Source organism: Pristiophorus japonicus, chromosome 7 (assembly GCF_044704955.1).
Source record: "Pristiophorus japonicus isolate sPriJap1 chromosome 7, sPriJap1.hap1, whole genome shotgun sequence".
Classification (NCBI taxonomy): Eukaryota; Metazoa; Chordata; class Chondrichthyes; family Pristiophoridae; genus Pristiophorus; species Pristiophorus japonicus.
Window position 1 is genome coordinate 40,628,610 of NC_091983.1, and position 25,697 is coordinate 40,654,306.

At 45.0% G+C, this 25,697-nt stretch overlaps 1 protein-coding gene across 2 annotated transcripts in view; it reads right to left on the reverse strand.

The window, feature by feature from the left end:
* myom2b (myomesin 2b) overlaps positions 1-25,697 on the reverse strand; it is a 194,373-nt gene that overhangs the window by 14,262 nt on the left and 154,414 nt on the right. The window contains exon 37 of one of the 2 annotated variants that reach the window (XM_070884915.1): positions 21,993-22,208. In XM_070884915.1, the coding sequence (XP_070741016.1) occupies positions 21,993-22,208 (216 nt within the window). Of the gene's footprint in view, positions 1-21,063; positions 22,209-25,697 lie in introns of those variants that run through there. The other variant, XM_070884914.1, reaches the window with a different exon arrangement.

A 25,697-nucleotide genomic window follows, 5' to 3' on the forward strand; every position in this document is an offset into this window, starting at 1 on the left:
ACTTTGGGGTGGAAATTCGATCGTGCCTCTGTTGTGGAGTTAACCCGGGCGGAGCGGTAAATTTTGCACCTGGAAATGGTTTGCGTCTCCATCCACAAAATTCACCAGCTGGGCCCTGAGTGTGGAGCGGAGCACTAAGGGAAACGTTCCATACCCCTCTTGGGGCGCTAGGCTGGCTGCGCAAATGAAAATTTCGAGGTAAACAGCCGACCTAAGGGCGGCTTCCGTGAAAAAAAAATCTGAAAGTAAAACACCAAAACACTCCCAATACTTTCCTCATGCCACATCCACATGAAGCACAAAAATAAAAAATAAAAACCAATGACACTTACCTTAGATCGCCATTCCTTCCCTCACTGTGGCCGCTACAGCTGGAACCGCTAGCTTTCACAGGTGGTCTCGCTGGGGCGTGCTGCGGGGCGCTACGGGTTAGGCGAGTTTCAAATTTCCAACCGCTGTCGCAAGCAAGGACATTGCACACCGGTTCACCTTTACCGGGCAGTACTGCTCCCCGCAGCACCCCCCCGCCCGCATACCCGGTACCGAATGTCCCGGTGGGGTGCTGGAAGCTGGCTACCCACCCGGAAATGCTTTCCGCCGCCATTACCGCCCCTCCTGGGCGAAAACAGAGGCAGCAACCAAAAATCCAGCCCTCGGTACCAAAAATGTTGAATTAATTAGAGCTTCCTACACAAATCTTTAGTCTAGATGTAAAAACAGAAAATGCGGGAAATACTCAACAGGTCAGGCAGCATCTGTGGGGAGACAAACAGAGCTAATGTTTCAGGTCAATGATCTTTCGTCAGAACTGCTCCGCCCTCTTTAGCCTAGATGTTCTGCTTGCGTAGTTTAGACTGGAATAGCTATTGGCAGGCTTAAGACAGACTCAACTGGAACTGTTAGCACCCTATTTTTCATAGTCCGTTCATTAACAAAACTTCAGGTACAGATTTGAACAGATTGAGGACGCACAGCAGTGATGGGAAGGGAAAATCTAACCCCCCTCCATGCTGAACTGGTGTTGGATTGTCAGTGGGGAGAGAATTCTGTCTGTCCGATGCTTGTGCTTCTGCCCATAACCCAGTTCCCAGCACCAAGATTGCTGAAATAGTTTGGGTAGACACTGTGGCCTTTTACTGTTAAAATGTATCCCTCTCCCCCCATGCTTTACTTTTGAATTGGTGAGGAAATACATCATAAGATATTGTTTGCTGGTTTATAGGCTTAACTGAAGAGGAAAATCTAGCCACGCATCTTTTAAAAAAAGTAATAAATTTCACTCTCTTACAAAACAAATCAAATCGTATGATTGAATTTTCTGGAGCATGATGTGGACAAGATATCTACATCAAACTGTTTCAAGGAATTACACACTTATGGCAAATAGACACAGTGATCATCGGCTGATATGAAATGAATAGGCTTCTGAACTGCAGCGCTTTTCCAATGTGTTAATTTGCACTGCCACCTATACTCACTGAAGGTGTATATCAATGCTGCAGCACATTTACTAATGTTTGGAGTACGGTCCCCAGCGCATATAGTAGGCGCGTTTGTGCCAATGCCATTTGCCCGCTATACACAGTGGATGATTAAACCATCTGTTTGAAGCTGCCCGAAGTCTCCCCTTTCTGACTGCTTTCCATAGTAAGCAGTCAGAAAAGGGAGACTTTGGGCAGCTGAACAGCTGTTTGAAAGTGCCTGAATCTCTGTCAGCTGTTTGCACTGTTAACCACTATGGGGGCTAGTTGGAAAGTGGAGACTTCAGAGAGCTACAATCGGGTAAGTACTGAAATCCACAAAATGGTGATGCCTTTGTTATTGAGGCCTATAATGATGATGAACAGTCAGCGTCCTTTGCCTGATATAGGCAGCTGACCAGGATGAGCACGGATAGTGTGAGTGGTCAGGACAGTACAATAATATAGCAGAACCTAGAACACCTATTCTAGGGGACCTCAAAGACTGCAGACACAAGACCTGAGATTTTGCACCAAAAATATCTATAAAAAAATAAATGACAACCTAACTGTAAAGTTGAACGAAAGGTGTTGCTAGTAATGGGGTGTTGAAGTTCAAATATTCACTTTAGTTTCTATTGGACGATGAGGCCATGTACACATGCACAGATACTGGAGAAATACCTAATGAAGTGTTCCGAGGTAGCTGCTGCAACAAAAAGAATCCATCTAAGGGAGCCAGTGGAAGTTTGAGTAAGAAAATAATCAGTCACATTCGGTGTCTTTCTCTCAGCAAGAAATGTGCTTTACTTATAACTCACTGAGACCGATAATGAAGTCCCAAGTGTAGCAGGGCAGATTGCAGTGCATTGGGTATCTCACTGCACTGGGGATTGCAGTGCACTGAGGATCTCACTGCACTGGGGATTGCAGTGCACTGAGGATCTCACTGCACTGGGGATTGCATTGCATTGGGGATCTCACTGCACTGGGGATTGCAGTACATTGGGGATCTCACTGCACTGGGGATTGCAGTGCATTGGAGACCTCACTGCACTGGGGATTGCAGTGCATTGGGGATCTCACTGCACTGGGGATTGCAGTGCATTGGGGATCTCACTGCACTGGGGATTGCAGTGCATTGGGGATCTCAAGGCACTGGGGATTGCAGTGCATTGGGGAACTCAATGCACTGGGGATTGCAGTGCATTGGGGACCTCACTGCACTGGGGATTGCAGTGCATTGGGGACCTCACTGCACTGGGGATTGCAGTGCATTGGGGATCTCAAGGCACTGGGGATTGCAGTGCATTGGGGACCTCACTGCACTGGGGATTGCAGTGCATTGGGGACCTCACTGCATTGGGGATTGCAGTGCATTGGGGATCTCACTGCACTAGGGATTGCAGTGCATTGGGGACCTCACTGCACTGGGGATTGCAGTGCATTGGGGATCTCAAGGCACTGGGGATTGCAGTGCATTGGGGACCTCACTGCACTGGGGATTGCAGTGCATTGGGTATCTCACTGCACTGGGGATTGCAATGCATTGAGGATCTCACTGCACTGGGGATTGCAGTGCATTGAGGGTCGCTGTGCACTGGGGATTGCAGTGCATTGAGGGTCGCTGTGCACTGGGGCTGCACTGGGGAATGCAGTGCACTGCATTGGGGATCGCTGTACATTGGAGATCACTGTATTGTGTATTGCCGTGTATTGTGGATCGCTGTGTATTGGGGAATACTGTATTGGGGACTGCACTCTTACTGGGGACAAAAGACTAATGATGCAAAGTCATCTCATTTAAATATTTTGACAGCACTCTTTAAAAACTTAGTACATGATGTGCTGGGAGCGTGCCACGGTCAGGGCCATAATTTCCCACACTAGCATCTCTTTTAAAAGCTGCTGGCTGACCTTAAAGATGTACATCAGCTTTGAATGAAAATGGTTGGGGACAAAGCCACCACATTCAGCATTCGGGTGTTTGAGATGCTGCTGTAGAAAGTCCTGCAGTGAAGGTAGCTCTGCTTGGAAGTGAGACCCATCCTGCAACAAAGCGCACCACGAGAGCATCATGAGTGGAGAGGGGCAGAGCACATCAATACAACCTCACCTGTGCCCTGAAGCTGGGAGCAGCTGAGGATGGAGGTTTGCCACGCTAAGTGTGCATAGATTTGACGACATATTAATGGGTTCTTTAATGGTCCACCACCACCGAGGCAAAACAGTGAGCTTTGCTAAATGTTCATCTTTCTAAATGCAAGAGAATGCTCATGATTTTACATGTGATGTAGCCATATTGAAGAGCTAAACATGTCACCCATTAAATGTGGCAAGTAACAAGCGCCAAGGTTAGCACAAGTTCCCCATATGCTGCATATACACCCACTCACATAACGTAGCTATTGTGTGCTGTCTAAGTGACTAAGACATCTTCTTTCATTGTCTTGTTTCCAATTATATATCTGCTTACAGGAGAAGGTTGCATACAACAGGAAGGGGGATCACTGAACGTTCAATGCTTGTTTCCTCATAAGGAGAGGTACCTGTTGGTGAGTTGAAAGAGAGAGCACGGTAAATAGAACATGGGTGAAGAGGAGCAAGTGGAGATGGAATTGCAGGAGACAACTCCTGCTGGGTGGAGGGAAAGCTCAAGGACTCCTTAGCTGCCGAGCCCAGGGATTTGGACTTCATTGGGACTGCTTTGGTAGTTCAACATTAGCACTTAATGGTGTTAGTCGAGTGTAATATACAGTTTGGGAATTTTACTGGAGAAGTGCCTCACTGCTTGATCACCTGATCGAGCTGCAGACCACTATGTAGAATGTAGTCAGTCCAAGGCCCTTTGCATCAGAACCCCCATTGGCCAATATCGTTTGCTCATATCCTAACTCACACAAGTCCCGTTCACACATCACCCATGTGCTCGCTGACCTACATTGGCTCCGGGTCCAGCAACTCATCGATTTTAAAATGTTTCCCTCCATGGCTTCGCCCTCCCTATCTGTTTAATTTCCTCCAGCCCTCCGAAATATCTGCGCTCCTCCAAGTCTGACCTGTTGCGCATCCCCACTGTTAATTGCTCTACAATTGGCGACCATGCCTACAGCTTGCTAAGACCCGAAGCTCTGGAATTCCCTCCCTAAACCTCTCATAGAAACATAGAAACATAGAAAATAGGTGCAGGAGTAGGCCATTCAGCCCTTCGAGCCTGCACCACCATTCAATATGATCATGGCTGATCATTCACCTCTTTCTCTCCATACCCCTTGATCCCTTTAGCCATAAGGGCCATGTCTAACTCCCTCTTGAATATATCCAATGAACTGGCATCAACGACTCTCTGTGACAGGGAATTCCACAGGTTAACAACTCTCTGAGTGAAGACGTTTCTCCTCATCTCAGTCTTAAATGGTCTACCCCTTATCCTAAGACTATGTCCCCTGGTTCTGGACTTCCCCAACATCGGGAACATTCTTCCCGCACCTAACCTGTCCCGTCCCCTCTCATCCTTCTAAACCCCAGTGTATAAAGGCCCAGTTAATCCAGTCTCTCCTCATGTGTCCGTCCAGCCATCCCTGGATTCAGTCTGGTGAATCTTCGCTGCACTCCCTCAATAGCAAGATTAGGAGACCAAAACTGAACACAATATTCCAGATGAGGCCTCACCAAGGCCCTGTACAATTGCAGTAAGACCTCCCTGCTCCTATACTCAAATCCCCTAGCTATGAAGGCCAACATGCCACTTGCCTTCTTCACCGCCTGCTGTACCTGCATGCCAACTTTCAATGACTGATGAATCATGACACCCAGGTCTCGTTGCACCTCCCCTTTCCCTAATCTGCCGCCATTCAGATAATATTCTGCCTTCATGTTTTTGCCACCAAAGTGGATAACCTCACATTTATCCACATTATACTGCATGTGCCATGCATTTGCCCACTCACCTAACCTGTCCAAATCACCCTGCAGCCTCTTAGCATCCTCCTCACAGCTCACACCGCAACCCAGTTTAGGGTCATCTGCAAACTTGGAGATATTACACTCAATTCCTTCATCCAAATCATTAATGTATATTGCGAAGAGCTGGGGTCCCAGCACTGAGCCCTGCGGTACTCCACTAGTCACTGCCTCCCATTCCGAAAAGGACCCGTTTATCCCGACTCTCTGCCAACCAATTCTCTATCCACACTAGTATGTTACCCCCAATACCATGTGCCTTGATCTTGTACACCAATCTCTTATGTGGGACCTTGTCAAAGGCCTTTTGAAAGTCCAAATACAACACATCCACTGGTTCTCCCTTGTCCACTCTACTAGTTACATCCTCAAAAAATTCTAGAAGATTGGTCAAGCATGATTTCCCCTTCATAAATCCATGCTGACTTGGACCAATCCTGTCACTGCTTTCCAAATGCGCTGCTATTTCATCCTTAATAATAGATTCCAACATTTTCCCCACCACTGATGTCAGGCTAATCGGTCTATAATTACCCGTTTTCTCTCTCCCTCCTTTTTAAAAAAGTGGTGTTACATTAGCTATCCTCCAGTCCATAGGAACTGATCCAGAGTCGATAGACTGTTGGAAGATGATCACCAATGCCTCCACTATTTCTAGGGCCACCTCCTTAAGTACTCTGGGATGCAGACAATCAGGCCCCGGGGATTTATCTGCCTTCAATCCCATCAATTTTGCCAACACAATTTCCCGCCTAATAAGGATATCCTTCAGTTCCTCCTTCTCACTAGACCCTCGGTCCCTTAGTACATCCGGAAGGTCATTTGTGTCTTCCTTCATGAAGACAGAACCAAAGTATTTGTTCACTTGGTCTGCCATTTCTTTGTTCCCCATTATTAATTCACCTAAGTCCAACTGCAAGGGACCCATGTTTGTTTTCACTAATCTTTTTCTCTTCACATATCTATAGAAGCTTTTGCAGTCAGTTTTTATGTTCCCATCAAGCTTCCTCTCGTACTCTATTTTCCCCCTCCTAATTAAACCCTTTGTCCTCCTCTGCTGAATTCTAAATTTCTCCAAGTCCTCAGGTTTGCTATTTTTTCTGGCCAATTTATATGCCTCTTCCTTGGATCTAACACTATCCTTAATTTCCCTTGTTAGCCACGGTTGAGCCACCTTCCCTGTTTTATTTTTTACTCCAGACAGGGATGTACAACTGTTGAAGTTCTTCCATGTGATCTCCCCCTCTCTCCTCCTTTTAGTGGTAGGGGATTCAATAGTTAGGGGAATAGAGAGGCGTTTCTGCAGACATAGACGTGACTCCAGGATAGTAGGGTGCCTCCCTAGTGCCAGGGTCAAGGATGTCACAGAATGGACGTAGGATATTCTGGAGGGAGAGGGTAAACAACTAAAGATCGTGGTCTATATCGGGACCAACGACATAGGTAGAAAGAGGGATGAGGTCCAACAGGCAGATTTTAGGGATCAAGGAGAAAAATTAAAGGGTAGGACCTCAAAGGTAGTAATCTCCGAATTACTACCGGTGCCACGTGTTAATAAGTATAAGAATAGAAGGATAGAGAGGATGAACGCGTGGCTGGACAGTTGGTGTAGGAGGGAGGGCTTTAAATTCCTGAGGCATTGGGACTGCTTCTGGGGGAGATGGGACGTGTACAAACCGGACGGGTTGCACCTCAACAGCGCCGGGACCAATATCCTCGGGGGGAGTTTTGCTAGCGCTGTTGGGGAGAGTTTAAACTAGTTTGGCAGGGGGATGGAAACCTGGGAACAAATTCAATAGGGAAGTAAGTAAAGCTGAAATTGGATAGCAAGACTTTAGAAAGTAATACCGAGGAAACAAGGTTTAGTAAGTCGTAATCAAGGAGGTCTTCCTGTGCTAAATGGTATATACTTTAATGCAAGGAGTATAGCAAATAAGGTGGATGAGCTAAGAGCGCAGGTAGACACTTGGGAGTATATTATATGACCCACCCACCCATTCCCTCAACGACTATCTGTCCCACCTGTGATAGGGACTGTGATTCTCGTATTGGACTGTTCAGCCACCTAAGGACTCATTTTAAGAGTGGAAGCAAGTCTTCCTCGATTCCGAGGGACTGCCTATGATGATGATACAGAGACTTGGCTGAAAGAGGGGCAGGTTTGGAAGCTCAATATTTCTGGTTACAGGACTTTTAGTCAAGATAGAGAGGGGTAAAAGGTGGGGGTGGGGGAGGTCTGGTAATGATTAACGAAACTATTACAGTGGTGAGGAGAGATGATATGTTAGAGTGATCATCACATGAAGCCATATGAGTCAAATTGAAAAATAAAAAAGGGGCGATCACACTGCTGGGCATGTATAATAGACCCCCAAACAGTGGGAGGGAGATAGAGGAGCGAATATGTAGGCAAATTTCTGTGAAGTTCAAAACCATAGTGCAGTAATAGTGGGGGATTTTAACTATCCTAATATTGATTGGGACAAATATGGTGTGAAAGATATAGAGGGTGCAGAATTCTTAAAATGCATTCAAGAGAACTTTTTTAGTCAGTATGTAACACGCCCAACATAGGAGAGGCAGTTTTGGATTTTAGTTTTGGGGAATGAAGCTGGGCAGGTGGAAGGGGTATTGGTGGGAGAGCACTTCGATGCCAGTGACCATAATTCAGTCAGATTCAAGTTAGTTATGGATAAGGACAAGGATAAACCAGGAATAAAAGTCCCAAATTGGGGAAAAGCTAACTTTGTTAAGTTGAGGAGTGATTTGGCCACAGTGGACTGGAAACAGCTACTTGTAGGTAAATCAGTGTTGGAACAGTGGGAAGCATTCAAGGAGGAGATCTGGAAGGCTCAAGCCAAATATGTGTCCTTAAAGAAAAAGGGTGGGAATAACAATTCTAGAGCCCTCTGGATATCTAGGGACTTACAGGGGAGGATAAAGAAAAAAAGGGAAGCTTATGTCATATACTGACGGCTAAATACTATACAATCTTTGGAGGAATATAGAAACTTCAGAGATAAAATTAAAAAGGATATTAGGAATGCTAAGAAAGAGCATGAAAAATTCTTGTCAAGTACAATTAAGAAAAACCCAAAGATGTTCTATAAATATATTAAGAGCAAGAGGATAACTAAAGAAAGGATAGGGCCTATTAGAGACCATGAGAGTAATCTTTGTGTGGAGGCGGAAGATGTTGGTATGGTTCTTAATGAATACTTTGCATCTGTTTTCACAAAGGAAAGGGGCAATGCAGATACTGCTATCGAGGAGTGTGAAATTCTGGATGAAATAAACATAGTGAGAGAGGAGGTATTAAGGGTTTTAGCAGCTTTGAAAGTATATAAGTCCCCAGGCCTGGATGAAATGCATCCCAGGCTTTTGAGCGAAGTAAAAGAGGAAATAGCAGAGGCCTTGACCATCATTTTCCAGTCCTCTTTGGATTTGGGCATGGTGCCAGAGGACTGGGGGACTGCTAATATAGTACCCTTGTTTAAGAAGGGAGAAAGGGATAGGCCGAGTAATTACAGGCCTGTCAGCCTAACCTCAGTGGTGGGAAAATTATTGGAAAAAATACTGAAAGATAGGAAAATCTACATTTAGAAAGGCAAGGATTAATTAGGGACAGCCAGCACGGATTTGTTATGGGAAGATCATGTTTGACGAACCTGATTGAATTTTTTAAGGAGGTAACCAGGAGGGTCGATGAGAGTAGTGCATACGATGTAGTGTATATGGACTTTAGCAAGGCTTTTGATAAGATCCCACATGGTAGTCTGGTCACGAAGATTAAAGCCCATGGGATCCAGAGCAAAGTGACAAGTTGGATCCAAAATTGGCTTAGAGGTAGGAAGCAAAGGGTAATGGTTGATGGATGTTTTTGTGATTGAAAGGATGTTTCCAGTGGGGTTCCACAGGGCTCAGTACTGGGTCCCTTGCTTTTTGTGGAAAACATCAATGATCTAGATTTGAATATAGGGAGTATGATTAAGAAGCTTGCAAATGACACTAAAATCGGCTGTGTGGTTGATAATGAAGAGGAAAGTCATGGACTGTAGGAGGATATCAATCTACTGGTCAGGCGGACAGAGCAGTGGCAAAATCGAATTTAATTCGCAGAAGTGTGAGGTAATGCACTTTGGGAGGGCTAATAAGGAAAGGGTATACACATTAAATGGTAGGCCACTTAAAAGTGTAGATGAACAAAGGGAACTTGGAGTGCTTGTCCACAGATCCCTGAAAGTAGCAGGCCAGGTGGATAAGGTAGTTAAGAAGGCATACGGAATGTTTGCCTTTATTGGCCGAGGCATAGAATACAAGAGCAGGGAGGTTATGCTTAAATTGTATACTACTCTGGTTAGGCCACAGCTGGAGTATTGCGTGCAGTTCTGGTCGCCGTATTATAGGGAGGACGTGATTGCACTAGAGAGGGTGCAGAGGAGATTTACTAGGATGCTGCCTGGAATGGAGAATCTTAGCTATGAGTACAGATTGGATAGACTGGGTTTGTTCTCATTGGAACAGAGCAGGCTGAGAGGAGACCTCATTGAGGTGTATAAAATTTTGAGGGGTTTGGATATAGTGGATAGCAAGGGCCTATTTCCCTTGGAGGATGGGTCAATTATGAGGGGGCATGGTTTTAAGGTGGTTGGTGGAAGGTTCAGAGGGGATTTGAGCGGAGGCTTCTTCACGCAGAAGGTTGTGGGGATCTGGAACTCACTGCTGGAAAGGTGGTGGATGCAGAAACCCTCACCACATTTAAAAGGTGCTTGGATGGGCACTTGAAGCGCCATAACCTGTAGGGCTACGGACCTAGAGCTGGTAATTGGGATTAGACTGGATAACCTCTTGTTGATTGATGCAGAAACAATGGTAAGTACGTCAGGGAACCTAATATGGCCAGAGTGATCTCCTGGACTAGTTACGATCACCTGGATGGGTCGGAGAGGAATTTTCCCAGATTTTTTCCCCCAATTGGCCTGGGTTTTTTATCTGTTTTCTTGCCTCTCCCAGGAGATCATGTGGCTCTGGTTGGGGTGGAGTGTAGAATGTTAGAGTGCAGAGGGTATCGCAGTTGTGTGGGGCGGACTGGTTGGACCGGATGCTCTTTACCTTACCGCCATTGTTCATTGTCCATAGATTTATAGATAACCTTCAGGGCAACTGACTGAGGGCCGTGTGGTTCTTTGTCGGCCGGCGCGGACACGATGGGCCGAAATGGCCTCCTTCTGCGCTGTAAATTTCTATGTTTCTACGTTTCTAAGACATCCTAAAACCTACCTCTTTGACCAGGCTTTTGGTCATCTATCCTAATATTGCCTAATGTGGTTCGGTGTCAAATTTTGTTTGATAACACTCCTGTGAAGTGTTTTGGAACATTTTACTACCTTAAAGACGCAATATAAATGCAAGTTGTTGTTGCTAACATAAGCATAAAATAGAAAAAAGTTAGTTTCTCTGTATCTACGCTTTTCAAGTCCTTTTATCAGATCACTCCTCAATCTGCTATACTCAAGGGAATACAAGGCAAGTCTGCACTGGAAAGCAACCTACTGACAGCTCATAGGTTCACAACATGGATGAGAATGTGCGGACTAGACTTTGGAAGTGTTACTAGTGATATTCATATCATTGGTAAGGCCTTTCACTCCGTGCAATAAATGTCCTTTTGCTGAAAGCCAGAAAATGGCTGGATCTACATTCAGCTTCCCTTCCACAGCAACTCTCTTTGCTTACAACGTGCGGGTGCTCATTGCCCCAAAGCATAAGTTGCATTTCTGACAATAATTGACCACAATACCAGACGGGGAAACAAAACATCAGAAGATAATGCAGCAAAGGGAGGGAGATTAAATATTATTGACAAAGCAAATTGAAGGAGAATTGCAAAACAGTAGAGAAGTGGATAAGATGAGGACATTTTAGTAAAGCGAGTTACTGAATGCCATTTTTATGTATTCGTGTGCTGAAAGGATTAAAAGATTAGCCCAAGATACCGAGGATTTTAGATTTATATTCTAGCTCAGAATATCATATATCTTAAAAGTCCAAAGCTTCACAGGAGCTCAAAATTAGTTATATTGAGGCTAGAAATGTGGTTGGTTGGTGCCATCTGAGGGGCGCTAAGCACCTCCCACCCGAGCGCCGCACTGTCAGTGCCTGCCGCGAACTTCAGCGAAGGTTTAACGGCGGCACTGACAGTTTGCACTGCGTCGCTAGCGCCGCCCACTCAGTGATGTCACCGAGTGCGCAACGCCCCCGTAGCACTGCATTTGCAAAATTCAGTCTTTCGCCAGCCATCGTGCCTGGCGCTGAGACCAGCAGGGTCCAGCGATGGCCGCGGGGCGATATCATCCGGAGTGCAAGGTAAGTGCTGAAATTGCACTTTTACAACTTTTATTTATTTTTTTGAGTGTGGGTGAAGTTTATTGAATTTTTCAACAGGATTTTTTTTTTCATCTTTCAGCGCTAGGGTGCCGGCATCCTGGCATCAACAATTGAGCAGGCCTACTGCGCTATCGCTCCGTTAGCGCGCGAAGAGGGGTGTGCAACGCCTCTCTTAGCGCTCCACTCTCCTCTTGGGGCGGTACCACTGATTATCGAGGTGCAATGCTAAAGGTAGCGCCCCGTCGCCATCACTGCCTCAAAGCGGGCGAAATACCCAATTTCCAGCCCTATTATTTAAATATTAACCAAGTTTGCCAACATCTCCAGGCTGTTATTTCTGCTGTATAGTTTTTAATCTCAGGCACCGATTGCCTGACTGTGAAATCCTCCTCCCCTACCTTTAATAATCTGCAGGCAGCCTGCTTCTTGGATTTCTTCTGTAGTCAATTGAATGGAAAATATTTAAACATCTATACGTGGGCTCTGTAAAATAGTTGGGTCACCCTCCTGTGCCCTTCAGCACTGGCCCCACTGGAGTTTTGGGGGTCTGTCACAAGACGCCTCGGCTGCACTACGTACGCGTCACAGGCATTTACTTGCCTCAGGCTGCCAGGAAAAGCAGCATCCACCAGCTACCCAGAGCCAGTGCCCAGGCCTCTCATCCCGCCTCCACCTCTGAGATCCCATTCCCCCCACCCCCACCCCCGGTTCGGCTCCCTGTGCCAGGGGGCTTATCTTAAAATGATTTTCAGGGGTCCAGGCCGCTTCCCGAGTGCGACTCACTTCCACCCTTCAGGCAACTGGTCCACCTCACCTCACTTGACATCCCCGCCATCCAGTATCTAGTGTCCCTTATGGATCGGGAAAGCAGAATTTCCCAGCAAGGCGAATCCCTGCCTCCAGTCCGGCTCCCTCTGATATGGCCGGCCTTATAAGGGGGTGAGCCGAAGTTTCATTCCTTACACGGTCAAGTGGAAATTTCCAACTGAGAACAGGCCTGGATCCCGGAACCTTTTCCAAGCTGTTCCACTTTCCTCAATTAGGGTGACAACAATCCCTCTGGTCCCTGTACGTCTTGAAGATTTCCTCTGTTCAGTTTTAGAAGAGAAATGTTCATCTCCAGAAGACCATTTACTGTGTCGCTTTGCATAGAGAGAAAAAACTCCTGTGGAGAGCAGCCTGGATGGCAGTTAGAGGCCGGGTGAGAGAGAGAGAGAGAGAGAGAGAGAGAGAATGAGGATTTAGTAGAGTCAGACAAGACTCTCTCCTGAGCTTTCAGTAAAATAAACATGACAACCACATTTTTTGCAAACTGCACAATGATGGTAAAGGGATGTGCAGCTTTTTGCTATCTTTCCAAGTCCCTTAAACATAAATTACATTAATGTTCAGTTCCTGGTGTTTGTGGGGCATTGCAATTTTATTTCAGCTTTATTAAGATGTTGTAGGATGTTAAAATTTGGTTATAAAATGGCCTTTAATTATGCTACAGTTTTCATAAGCACTGAGTACAATGGAATATGGAAAACGAGATGTTGTAGAACTGCCCTTAGAATTCATTCTTTCCCCAATGTTAATGCCAACCTCCCAGCAGATGCTATTTTTGAATCCTTTGCTTGTTTCAGAAAATATACAAAAACAATTGATAGTTTCCTTGCAGTTTAGAATAACATGGTAGATATAAAGGTTCATGAGACTATAGTCTTATACTGCCATCTACTGGTATTGGTGCTATAAAGCATGTTATGGCAAATGTGTTATGGTGACCTTGTTTTTCCTGCCTGTGAGAAGGAAAATGCCTGACTACATGCATAGACTTGGCATGTGCCATCTTCCTCTTTGTACAGTTGCTCCATATCGCAAAAAGAATATAGAATCACTGGATGACATCAAAATTGAGAGTGTACCAGGGAAGACTGAACAGGCTGGGTCTCTTTTCTTGAGAGGTCTTTAAAATGATGAAGGGGTTCGATAGGGTAGACATTGAAAAGATGTTTCCACTTGTGGGGGAGACCAGAATTAGGGGTCCTAAAAATAAAAGTCACTAATGAATCCAAAAAGGAATTTAGGAGAAACTTCTATACTCAGAGAGTGGTGAGATTGTAGAATTTGATACCACATGGAGTAGTTGAGGTGAATAGCACAGATACATTTAAGGAGACGCTATATAAGATACTGTGATTGAAAGGCTTCATTAGAGGGAACAGCGCGTGGCAGCCCGGCCCAGAAATCGGCGCGGTCCCAGCCTGCAGGACCATCAGCAGGCCGGGGCCATCAGAGGGAGCAGCGTGCGGGGGCATACCACTGCAGGTGGGCGCCGGCTGCGAAGCCAGGCCGCTGATTGCAGTGCGGGCAGGCCCAGCAGGAGGGGCGAAGGAGCGGCAAGAGTTTGTAGAAGGAAGTGACCGGGGGCCCAGGAGAGGCGTGAGTCTGGGGCCCGGAGAGGCGAGGGCCCAGGGGCATCACGGGCCAGCCCACACGGCGATATGTGTGCGCGCTCGGTCCGTGCAGCAGAGCTGGTCTCCAGTCGTCTTGGTTAATCCGTGCCACTGGAGCAAGACCAAGCTCTGTCAAGCCCGTGTGGTGGCTGGTGTGCAACGGCCACCACACGTTAAAAAAATCCACGCACAGGCATCTTCCACCCTTCAGGATGTAGTTCAGGATCTGGAATATTAGGTTATTCATTGAAACACCTGTGAACTCATTCCTTTTTGGCGTGGAAGCAAGTCATCCTCGCTTCGAGGTACTGCCTATGATGATGATGAGATAAGTACACGAGGGAGAAAGGACTAGAAGGATTTGTTGCTAGGGTGAGATGAAGTAAATAAAGTGGGAAGAGGCTCGTGTGAAGCATAAACACAGGCATGGACATGTTTCTATGCTGTAAAATCCTATGTAAGTCCTCATGCACCTTCTGGTCACTTTATAAACTGATTGTAGAGTCTTATTAATGATATGAGAATGTGGGCGCTCCAAACCCCACTCTTCTAACATTACAAATTAGATATCAGGGCTGCAAAGCTTTGTGCCCGAGTGTTAGCTCGTGTGCAAGGAGTTCCCTCCTAATTGGTGGAGTGCAGTTCCCAGCTCCGCACTCTACAGCAGTATCACTCCCAGAGTGCAGCAAAACTGCAGCCTAAAAGTGAAAAAGCATTACTCCCTCTGTTAAGTTCAGCTCACAGCCTCGTATTTCAGGCTTTTTACACCATTTTTCCACAGAAAGGATTTAGGAAAAGAACTGCTTTTAATGGTGGATTTTTAAAAGCAAAATGTATTCACACAAGTTTATAAAAGCACCTAGATGAAAGGTGATTAATATGCAAAGTGGAAGTTATTTTCGCCAAAGACTTTAAACAGTCAGCAATTCATTAGCTTGTCTCAATGATCAAAACACAGCTCACGTCCATTGTGACGGAACGTCTTTGGAGAGGAAATTCAGCTTGCACTGGATGTAACAATGCGAATCCGCAAGGAAGATGTCTACCCTGGGGCCTGTTCAGAATTAGGCCTTGGGCATCATTTGCAAGAAACTGGCAAGTTGCCGATTGGATGTCCTGATACAGATCGCCAGTCGAAGCCTTAGAAATATTGGCCAGCTCCAACAATGAGCCAGCCTGCTGGTCGGTCCTGGGGGTGGGAAGTGAAGTGGGGTGGGATGGTGGGGGCGGGGGGCACAAGCCCAGGCTGGCAGCAGCCCACAGTATTTTTGGCGAAGCCAGGAGAGGCCCTGCTACTACTCCTGGCTCCACAGAAATTGAGCTACTAAATAGTTTGCTTACTTCTTCCTGGGCGACCTCCAGCGATCCCTTTAAGGATCAATAGTTGGACCATAGAAGACGTGGAATAATTGGGCGCAGCATGCACGATGCATGTTGTGCCCATTTTCTCACTAATTTTCTGGCAGGGCCCGAAAACTGTTTATTTAAGCTGCTCAATGCCTGTTTTAGATGTGCACCTTGCACACTTAGAGGTTGCCAGCTTCTAATTTGGCAGTCGACGTATTTCCGGGGGAAATTGGACATGAAAGATCATGACCCGAAATTTGTCCTCCCACCAACCTAAATTTTTCACACCAAACGGGTGAAATATTGAATTTCTCCCCACATGATCCCTGTCTGTCTATGACCAGAGGGAGGTAAAGCGCACAGAATAATTTTCAGCCAGTCAGTCAGGTTTTTACAAGAAAAGGCTACGAGATCTGTCAGGTTTTGAAAGAAAATGATGTGAGGGCTTTCGGCGAGTCTAAGAGCTAGGAAAGGCTTTAGGACAGTTAGAAGTCGTCTTGTTTCAAGTAAGGGGACCCACTAATGTGGGAAAACGTGGAGAGTTCTTTGTTTTTTTAAATTATTACGTGAAGATAAATTATGTTGATTGAATTAAGTGTGTCCGATCATTTGTACCTTATTGCGAAATAAAGCAGCTTAGCGATTGGTAGGTCTTGACTTACCCAGTGTTTTCTCGGTCGCCTTGTAAAGAGATTGGAGAGGCACATATAGACTCATGCAATAGTCATGAGTATCCAGTTCGAGCCTCAAAGAGGTGCAACTGTTTTGGCCCTGGGCTATGCTATCATACAAGTAATGAGTCAACTCCCACTAATGTAAGGCATCCAGACCATGAACAACATGCTCAAATTTCTAACTCGTGGATTTTTCAGTCTATATTCATGACCTCTATGTTAGTTTTTTTCACATATACCTCTCTATATCCACCTTATTGTTTCAATTCCTCTTAATATTTTATTTTCTGATGAAAATATATTTAATCTCTTAGCCAAGCTCAGTCAGTTGAAGCTTGGTATCATTGTGGCTGCCCTTCTCTAAATTTTCAACTGCCTTTGTACCTTTTCATCAATCATTTAATGGATTGGGCTCCATGTTCTCAAGAGGAACGTATAACACTCACTAATGGAGATGTGGAGTTGGGTGAGATCACTGCAGGAAAAAAGCAGAAGTTTGATCTCACTGGAGGAAAGGAGGGAAGGCAGGAAAGCCTACAGAGAATGCATTAGGAATGTAACAAAGTGAAAGGGAGAAAGTAAGAGATACAGGGCTGGATTTTTCTCAAACTTCCACTGTAAACTGGGCAGGGTAGCGACAGAAAATGGAGCAAAACCAGGCAGCTATGCTCCCTCCCACGCCCCTCCCTCCCTCCCACGCCCCTCCCATGCCCCTACTCAAACCATGCCTACAGACCCTTCCCTAGCTGCCTCACACATGTGCTGCTGGGGCATGTGTAGCCTGGCTTCTAGTCCCATTTCCCTCCCATCCACCGCTCTTACTAGGATCTCTTGGGGCTGCCTGGTAAAAGATGGTAGGCCTGGCTAGTGGTGGTAATAACCCTAAGTTTTCTAAATGGAGGGAGAGAGCCTGGTTAAAGGCCCCCACTCCCTCCATTTCGCCTCAGTCTCCTGGCTGATGAGAATCTCGATCTCGGCCAAGGCCTCCAGCAACCATTTGGCTGATACACCATCGGGGTTCTTCTGCCCCCTTTAATCTGGCCTCCTGCCTCTTTACTGCAGCACCGCCAGAATCACCCTCAGTGGCAGCAGGAAATTTATCCTGTCCATCGGAAATGGGTCAGGGACCCGGGGTTACCGAGGGCGGGGGAGAAGATTCAGGGCAGTGGAAATTCTGCTTCACCGCTACCCCACCACAAACACGGTTGTCCAGCCCACCATCGGGGAGGTGGGGCAGTGAGTGTTGGGGGAGGGAGGGAATCAAACAATGCAGGGGCCCACAGAGCAGCTCCGGCAGGGAAATCCCCAAACACCTTGAGCTAGCCCCATCTAATCTAGCATATCTTTCCTCATCATCAGCAGCATCTGTAGCTAGAGCCTAAAACAAGCTAAGTTGTTCATTTTTTACCATATTATCCAACGGTTGGTGCATCTAATTCCAGTGGATGGATTGGCTTTATTTAGCACTCCTGGTGAATGGATTTTTTCAGTAGTAGGAATATCTGCATTCCAATCCTTGGTGCCTCCATTTCCTCCTGCGCTTTTTATTTTGAAGGGATGCGCCTTATGGTCTGGTGATGAAAGAGACATTCCATTTCCTTTCCTAGTCTAGTGGGGTGGTATGCGCCAATGCCCTGACAGTCCAGAGCCACTTTATAATTCACTTGTAGTCATTTTTTTTCTGTGTGAATGCTCAGAATATAACATTTTCAATGCGAGATCAAGTATAACACAGGCTATGGTCAGTGAACAAAGAAAGAAAGATTTGCATTTATATAGCGCCTTCCATCACCACAAGATGCTTCTAAGCACTTTTCAGCCAATAAAGTAATTTTGGATAGTAGTCACTGTTGTAATGTGAGAAGCACACAGCCAATTTGTGCACAGCAAGCGCCTACAAACAGCAATGTGATAATAACCAAGTAATCTTTTTTTGTCATGTTGATTGATGGATAAATATTGGCCAGGGCACCAGGGATAACTGCCCTGTTCTTCTTCAAAAGATTGCCATGGGATCTTTTGTGGCCACCTCAGAGAGCAGACGGGGCCTTGGATTAACGTCTCATCTGAAAGACGGCACTGTCGACAGTGCAGCGCTCCCTCAGCACTGCACTGGAGTGTCAGCCTAGATTTTTGCGCTTAAGTCCCTGGAGTGGGATTTGAACCCACAACCTTCTGACTCAGAGGTGAGAGTGCTACCAACTGAGCCCATAGCCGACACTTTCTTTGACTCAACAATGTATCTTAACTTCAACAGCAGAAGGCTATATCCTACTGCACCAATGTGAATCTTGAATTTAATTTGCTCACCGGATATGAATTACATTAGCAAGACCTTTGTACATCGCCCATCCCTAGTTGACCTGAAAAGGTGGTGATGAGCATTTTTCTTGAACCGCTGCAGTTCTTGTGCTAACACTGCTCCCACAATGGTTTGGGTAGATATTTCTGGAATTCACTACTTAACAGCAATGAAGGATTGACAGTATGGCCCAGAATTCTACAGGGGTTGTCCAGTTACCTCGCGGTTGCTTCAGCACCAATTTTCCGCCAAAGTTACAGCGAGTGGTCGGTACAACCTCTGCTGAAATTCAGAGCCTCATGTCCCAGTCACAATATAGCTGCTCTCACCCTTGGTGGTAGAGGTCACATGGCGCTATCTTCATAACATTGGTGAGTTGCATCACTGCAACCTGTGGATTGCATATAATGGAGCCACAGTGTATTAGTGGTGGAGGGGGTGACATAATTCAGTTAGATTTAGCGCAGTTATGGAAAAGGACAGAGATAGATCAGGAGTAATAGTTCTTAATTGGGTTGAGGCCAATTTTACTAACCTGACATGTGATTTAGCAAAAGTAGACTGCAAACATCTACTTGAAGGTAAATCAGTGTCAGAGCAGTGGGAAGCATTCAAGGAGGAAATAGTGATCCCACAAAGAAAAAGGGTGGGACTCCCAAATTAGTGCCCCCTGGATGTCATGGGGCATATAAGGTAAAATAAGGCAAAAAAAGGGGGCGCTTTTGTCTGATACTGAGATTGAATTTTTTGAGGTGGTAACAAGGAGGGTTGATGAGGGTTGTGCATTTGATGTAGTCTACATGGATTTTAGCAAGGGTTTTGACAAGGTCCCACACGGCAGACTGGTCAGAAAGGTAAAAGCCCATGGGATCCAAGGGAAAGTGGCAAGTTGGATCCAAAATTGGTTCAGTGGCAGGAAGCAAAGGGTAATGTTTGACGGGTGTTTTTGTGATTGGAAGGCTGTTTCGAGTGGGGTTCTGCAGAGCTCAGTACCAGGTCCTTTGCTTTTTGTGGTATATATCAATGATCTTGACTTCAATGTAGAGGGCATGATTAAGAAGATTCAAAAAATGGACGTGTGGTTGCCAATGAGGAGAAAACTGTAGACTGCAGGAAGATACCAATGTTGGGGTAGAAAAGTTTCAAACGGAATTCAATCTGGAGAGGTGTGAGTTAATACATTTGGGGAGGCAAGGTAAAAGAATACACATTACCGAGTTTCCAGCTTATACCCTGCTCTTATAGTCATGCAGTTAACATGTCTGCTTTCAGTTAAGATTCTGGTCAGTGATGATTCCAAGATGTTGATGGTAGGTGGTGCTGATGAAGGTCGGAACACAGGAACAGAAGTAGTCAATTTGGTCCCTTGAGCCTGTTCCGTCATTCTGTTAGATCATGATTGATCTGTAATTCAATTCCATGTTACCTACCTTTGATTGATATCCTGTGATATTCTTACCAAATAAAAATCTGTCAATCTCAGCTGTGAAAATTTCAATTGATCCAGCATTCACAGCCTTTTGTGGGAGGGAATTGCAGGTTTCCACTACACATTGAGAGAAAAAGTGCCTCCTAATTTCACCCCTGAATGGGTGTCAGATGTAACTCAGTTGGTAGTACCCTTGCCTCTGAATCTGAAAGTTGTGGGTTGAAGTCCTACTCCAGGGACTTGAGCACAATTCTAGGCTGACATTCAGTGCAGTACTGAGGGAGTGCTGCACTGTCAGAGGTGCCGACTTTTGGAAGAGACATTAAACTGAAGCCCAGTCTGCTCTCTCGGGTGGACATAAAAAAATTCCATGGCACTATTTCAAAGAGGAGCAGGGGAGTTATTCCCAGTGTCCTGGCCAATATTTATTCCTCAATCGACATCACTTAAAAAAAAAACAGATTATCTGATCATCATCACATTGCTGTTGGTTTGAGTTTGCTGTGCACAAATTGGCTGCCACGTTTCCTATATTACAACAGTGACTACACTCCAAAAGTACGTCATTGGCTGTAAAGTGCTTTGAGACGACCAGTGGTCATGAAAGGCACGATATAAATCCAAGTCTTTCTTCTTCTTTCATTGATGGTTGGGCCGAATACTAGCTCTTTTGAATAAATCAGTTGGCTGATGGATAGTTTTGTGTTCTAAGCCCCCTAGGAACTGGTTTGAGTCTACACATAGCCATTTCACAAAGAATCTTTATGGTGAGAGAAGTGAATTAAAGCTGAACTCTGAGTTAAATTAAAGATGTGCTGCTCAGTCCCTTTGGGCTGGGAAATATTTTACAAATTGCTTCCATATGCATTGGTTATTATTCCACTACTGGTGAAAATCATACATTAAATAAAACAAAAGTGCTGATCAAACACTTCAGGCATTGAATCAAGAGGAAAATAATTAATACTATGACATAATCCAGCCAATTTAAAAAAACATGTGACTTTAGATGTGAGAGTTATGAGACATGTCATGACATCAGTGTGAGACAGGAATACAAGTGTGCATCAGAAATTGCCATAAGAGGCCATTTTATTGGTGCAAAGCATAACAAACAAAGCACAGCAACTTTGGAGATGGTACGTATTAGTCAAGTGACACAGTTACAGTAGGATTCTAGCCAAGGGTTGATATTAAATTGCTATATTAAAGCCCCTTGGAAGTAACAAAGTGACAATTAATTCGGAGGGTGCGAGATTCTAATTGCTTATACATTCCTGGTTTTGAAACAGCAGGTTAGCACCATCAGATCAGAAGAGCCTCTAAATAAACATCATTTTACTACTGCAACTAGCTAAAGCAATGTGTTCTGCAGAACCTTCATAGACTCGTTTTGACGCTGTCGCAGTTACAACGATGAACTTCATTCCTCTGTAAACAACCAGGACCTCGTGTCCTTCAGCAAAAAAAAAACTCAAGAGGAGATTTTCTGCTTCAATGCTCCTGGCCCATGCCAGGTGGGAAATTAATTAAAATTTATGTACGGAAAATCATGGACTGTCGATGCGCATTTTCCTGACATGCACCAGCAGCATTCGCCGGGAGGACCAAGACAGATAAATCACCCCTTAAAATACTTTGGAAGTTAAAAATGATCATCTAATGACTAAATGTTGTACGATGCACTGGGGAAGAGGCCGAGATTGATTTTTTTTGTTTTCCCCCAATTCAAATGTCTATTTACTACATTAAGCTTCACTTATAATTGTTCACTGCAGTTAAAGCCAAGTTTACAGTAAGCTACCACTTTAAATCATCTTTGCATTACTTTCTTCTTCCAAACTTTGAATCCTTAGGTTGCTCTGCAGGTTTAGCAGCTTTAGGAGGCTCAACCTTTGGAGGAGCCTTTGGCTGAGCCTTTGGCTGCTCTGGGGCTTTCTGAGCCCCTCTTTTTACCACCGGGATCTCCTCACCGTGTTTATAGACACTTACAGTGACGTCAATTGTCTCGCCGCCATATTTGTTCCTGACGTTAATGCCATACTTTCCCGAATCATCTGTGGTAACGCCTTTAATGGTCAGGCAAGCATATTTTCCCTGCTCAAGAGTCGCAGAGTGGTGATCATTCAACTCGAGATCTTTGTCATTCTTCAGCCAGGTCACCTCAGGAGTCGGATCCCCGAACACGGTGGAAGTGAGGCTCAATGTCTGGAGCACAAGGCACAAAAGTAAGTTAAAGCTCACAAAAACTTCATAGCTTTTACTGTCGCACCGTTGCAGGCAAGGCCGAGGCCCTGATTTTTGACCCTCTACTGAGCGTCGGCTTCCCGCCTGCCTGCTGCAATTTAGGCAGCCAACGCTCCCGCCGGAAACAGACAGGGGTCCTCAATATTGCACGCATATTGGGGCCCTATCATGTAGGTAGTACCCCAATGCCATTTTGGCTGTCATCAACGTGGCATCCAGTATACATGGGAGGCAAGAGTGGGCAATGGCAAGGCCTGCCTCAGTTAAAGGGATTGCTGGAAAATAGTCTGACAGTTTTATTAATAGTTTTGGAAGGTGAAGTGTATTCAGCATCACCTGAATTGCTCTTCCTGTACTATATTCAAAGTCTTCAGTCTCTTGATTAGTGCCGTCCGTCGTCAAGCCCTCCCCAAGCCCCCACCTGTCCAGCCCTCCTTTTTAAGGTGCGGGTATGGTAATCCTGCCGGATTTCCCGCTCTCCCAAAACAGCAAGCTGCCTATCAGCACTTGAAATGCATGGGCAGGTCGTCAAATCGATGTAAATGAGGCCAAATCATTGAAATGGTTCAGGCCTCTTGTCAAAAACATCGAGCGGGCGCTAAGAACGTTCCACCCACAGCCCATCTGATGTACGCTGAAGGTCAAAACTGGGGCCATTATGTTTTTTTCACTTTGGTAGGCATGTATTACACATGAATGACCTTGTTAACTTTATTTCCAACTTTTTATATGAATTAAGCACCGACTCTGGGGAAAGGGGTGATACTGTGGCAAGCTCCGAGTCTATTTTCAGAATGACAAATACGACGTCACAAGCTTTTGTGTGTCCTGCTCTATATCGCCCATGACATGGCTCACAGGAAGTCAGATGGTATTCTGCTAAGGTGGAGCTGTGGTTAAAGTGGTCCTGTTCTTTTAAGGCCACAAATTCTGATTGCTATATGTAATCACAGTCTGATAAGAATTTAACTGTTTGGTGAGGCAACATCGCAGATTGCAATACCCTTATCATTTCAGGCTGAGGTCTTTCAAAGTTTAATTATTGTTTATCATAGAATAATAGAATGATACAGCACAGAAGGAGATCATTCAGCCCACTGTGCCTCTGCCATCTCTTTGAAAGAGCTATCCAATTAATCCCACTCCCCTGCCCTTTCCCCACTGCACTGCTACTTTTTCTCCTTTTGAATGTTGTTATTAAATCTACGTCTACCACCCTTTCAGGCAGTGCATTCTAGATCACAACAACTCGGTGTAAAAAAATGTTTCCTCATCTCGGCTCTGTTTTTTTTACCAACTACCAATTCACCAATTAGAAAAATATATTCCAGTGAGGAGGCAGAGCTGAAAGCCCTCAGCACGCACAATCGTGCAAAGAAACAGGAACTTCTCAGGCTTGCCAAAGAGGAGCCAAAGGTTACTGCACAAGATAAAATTCATGGAGTTGGGAGTAATATATTAGCATGGATAGAGTATTGGCTAATGAACAGAAAACAGAGAGTCGGGATAAATGGTTCATTCTCGGGTTGGCAATCAGTAACCAGTGGGGTGCCGCAGGGATCAGTGCTGGGACCCCAACTATTTACAATCTATATTAACGACTTGGAAGAAGGGACCGAGTGTAATGTAGTCAAGTTTGCTGACAATACAAAGATGGGAGGAAAAGCAATGTGTGAGGATGACACAAAAAATCTGCAAAAGACTTAGCCAGGCTAAGTGAGTGGGCAAAAATTTGGCAGATGGAGTATAATGTTGGAAAGTGTGAGGTCATGCACTTTGGCAGAAAAAAAATCAAAGAGCAAGTTATTATTTAAATGGAGAAAGATTGCAAAGTCCTGCAGTACAGCGGGACCTGTACAGCGGGACCTGGGGGTACTTGTGCATGAAACACAAAAGGTTAGTATGCAGGCACAGCAAGTGATCAGGAAGGCCAATGGAATCTTGACCTTTATTGCAAAGGGGATGGAGTATAAAAGCAGGGAAGTCTTGCTACAGTTGTACAGGGTATTGGTGAGGCCACACCTGGAATACTGCGTGCAGTTGTGGTTTCCATAATTACGAAAGGATATACTTGCTTTGGAGGCAGTTCACAGAAGGTTCACTAGATTGATTCCGGGGATGAGGAAGTTGACTTATGAGGAAAGGTTGAGTAGGTTGGCCTCTACTCATTGGAATTCAGAAGAATGAGAGGTGATCTTATCAAAACGTATAAGATTATGAGGGGGCTTGACAAGGTGGATGTAGAGAGGATGTTTCCACTGATAGGGGAGACTAGAATTAGAGGGCATAATCTTAGAATAAGGGGCCGCCCATTTAAAACTGAGATGAGGAGAAATTTCTTCTCTCAGAGGGTTGTGGATCTGTGGAATTTGCTGCCTCAGAGAGCTGTGGAAGCTGGGACATTGAATAAATTTAAGACAAAAATAGAGAGTTTCTTAAACGATAAGGGAATAAGGCGTTATGGAGAGCGGGCAGGGAAGTGGAGCTGAGTCCATGATCAGATCAGCCATGATCTTATTGAATGGCGGAGCAGGTTCGAGAGGCCGTATGGACTACTCCTGCTCCTATTTCTTATGTTCTTACCTTAAATCTGGAAATATTCAGCAGGTCAGGCAGCATTTGTGGCGAGAGAAATATTTTAGGTTGATGACATTTCATCGCAACACAAAAGTCACAGTTCTGACAAAAGGTCATCAACCTGAAACGTTAACTTTGTTTCCCTCTTCCCAGATGCTGCCTGACCTGGTGAGTATTTCCAGCATTTTCTGTTTTTATTTCAGATTTCCAGCATCTGCAGTATTTTGCTTTTGTACCTTAAATCTGTGTCCTCTGGTTACTGACCATTTTGCAATTGCAAATAGTTTCTCCTTATTTACTCTATCAAGACCTTTTATGATTTTCAACACTTCTTAAATCTCCCCTTAACCTTCTCTACTCTAAGGAGAACAAACCCAGCTTCTCCAGTCTCTTTACATAATTGAAATTCCTCATCCTTGGTACCATTCTAGTAAATCTCTTCTACACCCTCGCCAAGGCCTTGACATCCTTCCTAAAGTGTGATGCCAATAATTGAACACAATACTCATGCTGAAGCCTAACGAGTGTTTAATAAAGGTTTAGCATTACTTCCTTGCATTTGTACTGTATGCCTCTGTTTACAAAGCCAAGTATCCCGTATACTTTTTTTTAAACAGCCTTCTCAACTTGTTCTGCCACCTTCAAAGATTGGTCTCCAGGTCTTGCTGTTATTGCACCCCCTTTTAATTTGTACCATTTAGTTTATATTGCCTCTCCTCATTCTAACTGCCAAAATACATCACTTCACACTTCTCTGCATTAAATTGCACCTGCCATGTGTCTTCCCATTTCACCAGTCTGCCTATATCCTCTTAAAGTCTGTTACTACGTTTCTGAGTTTTATATCATCTGCAAACATTGAAATAATGCCCT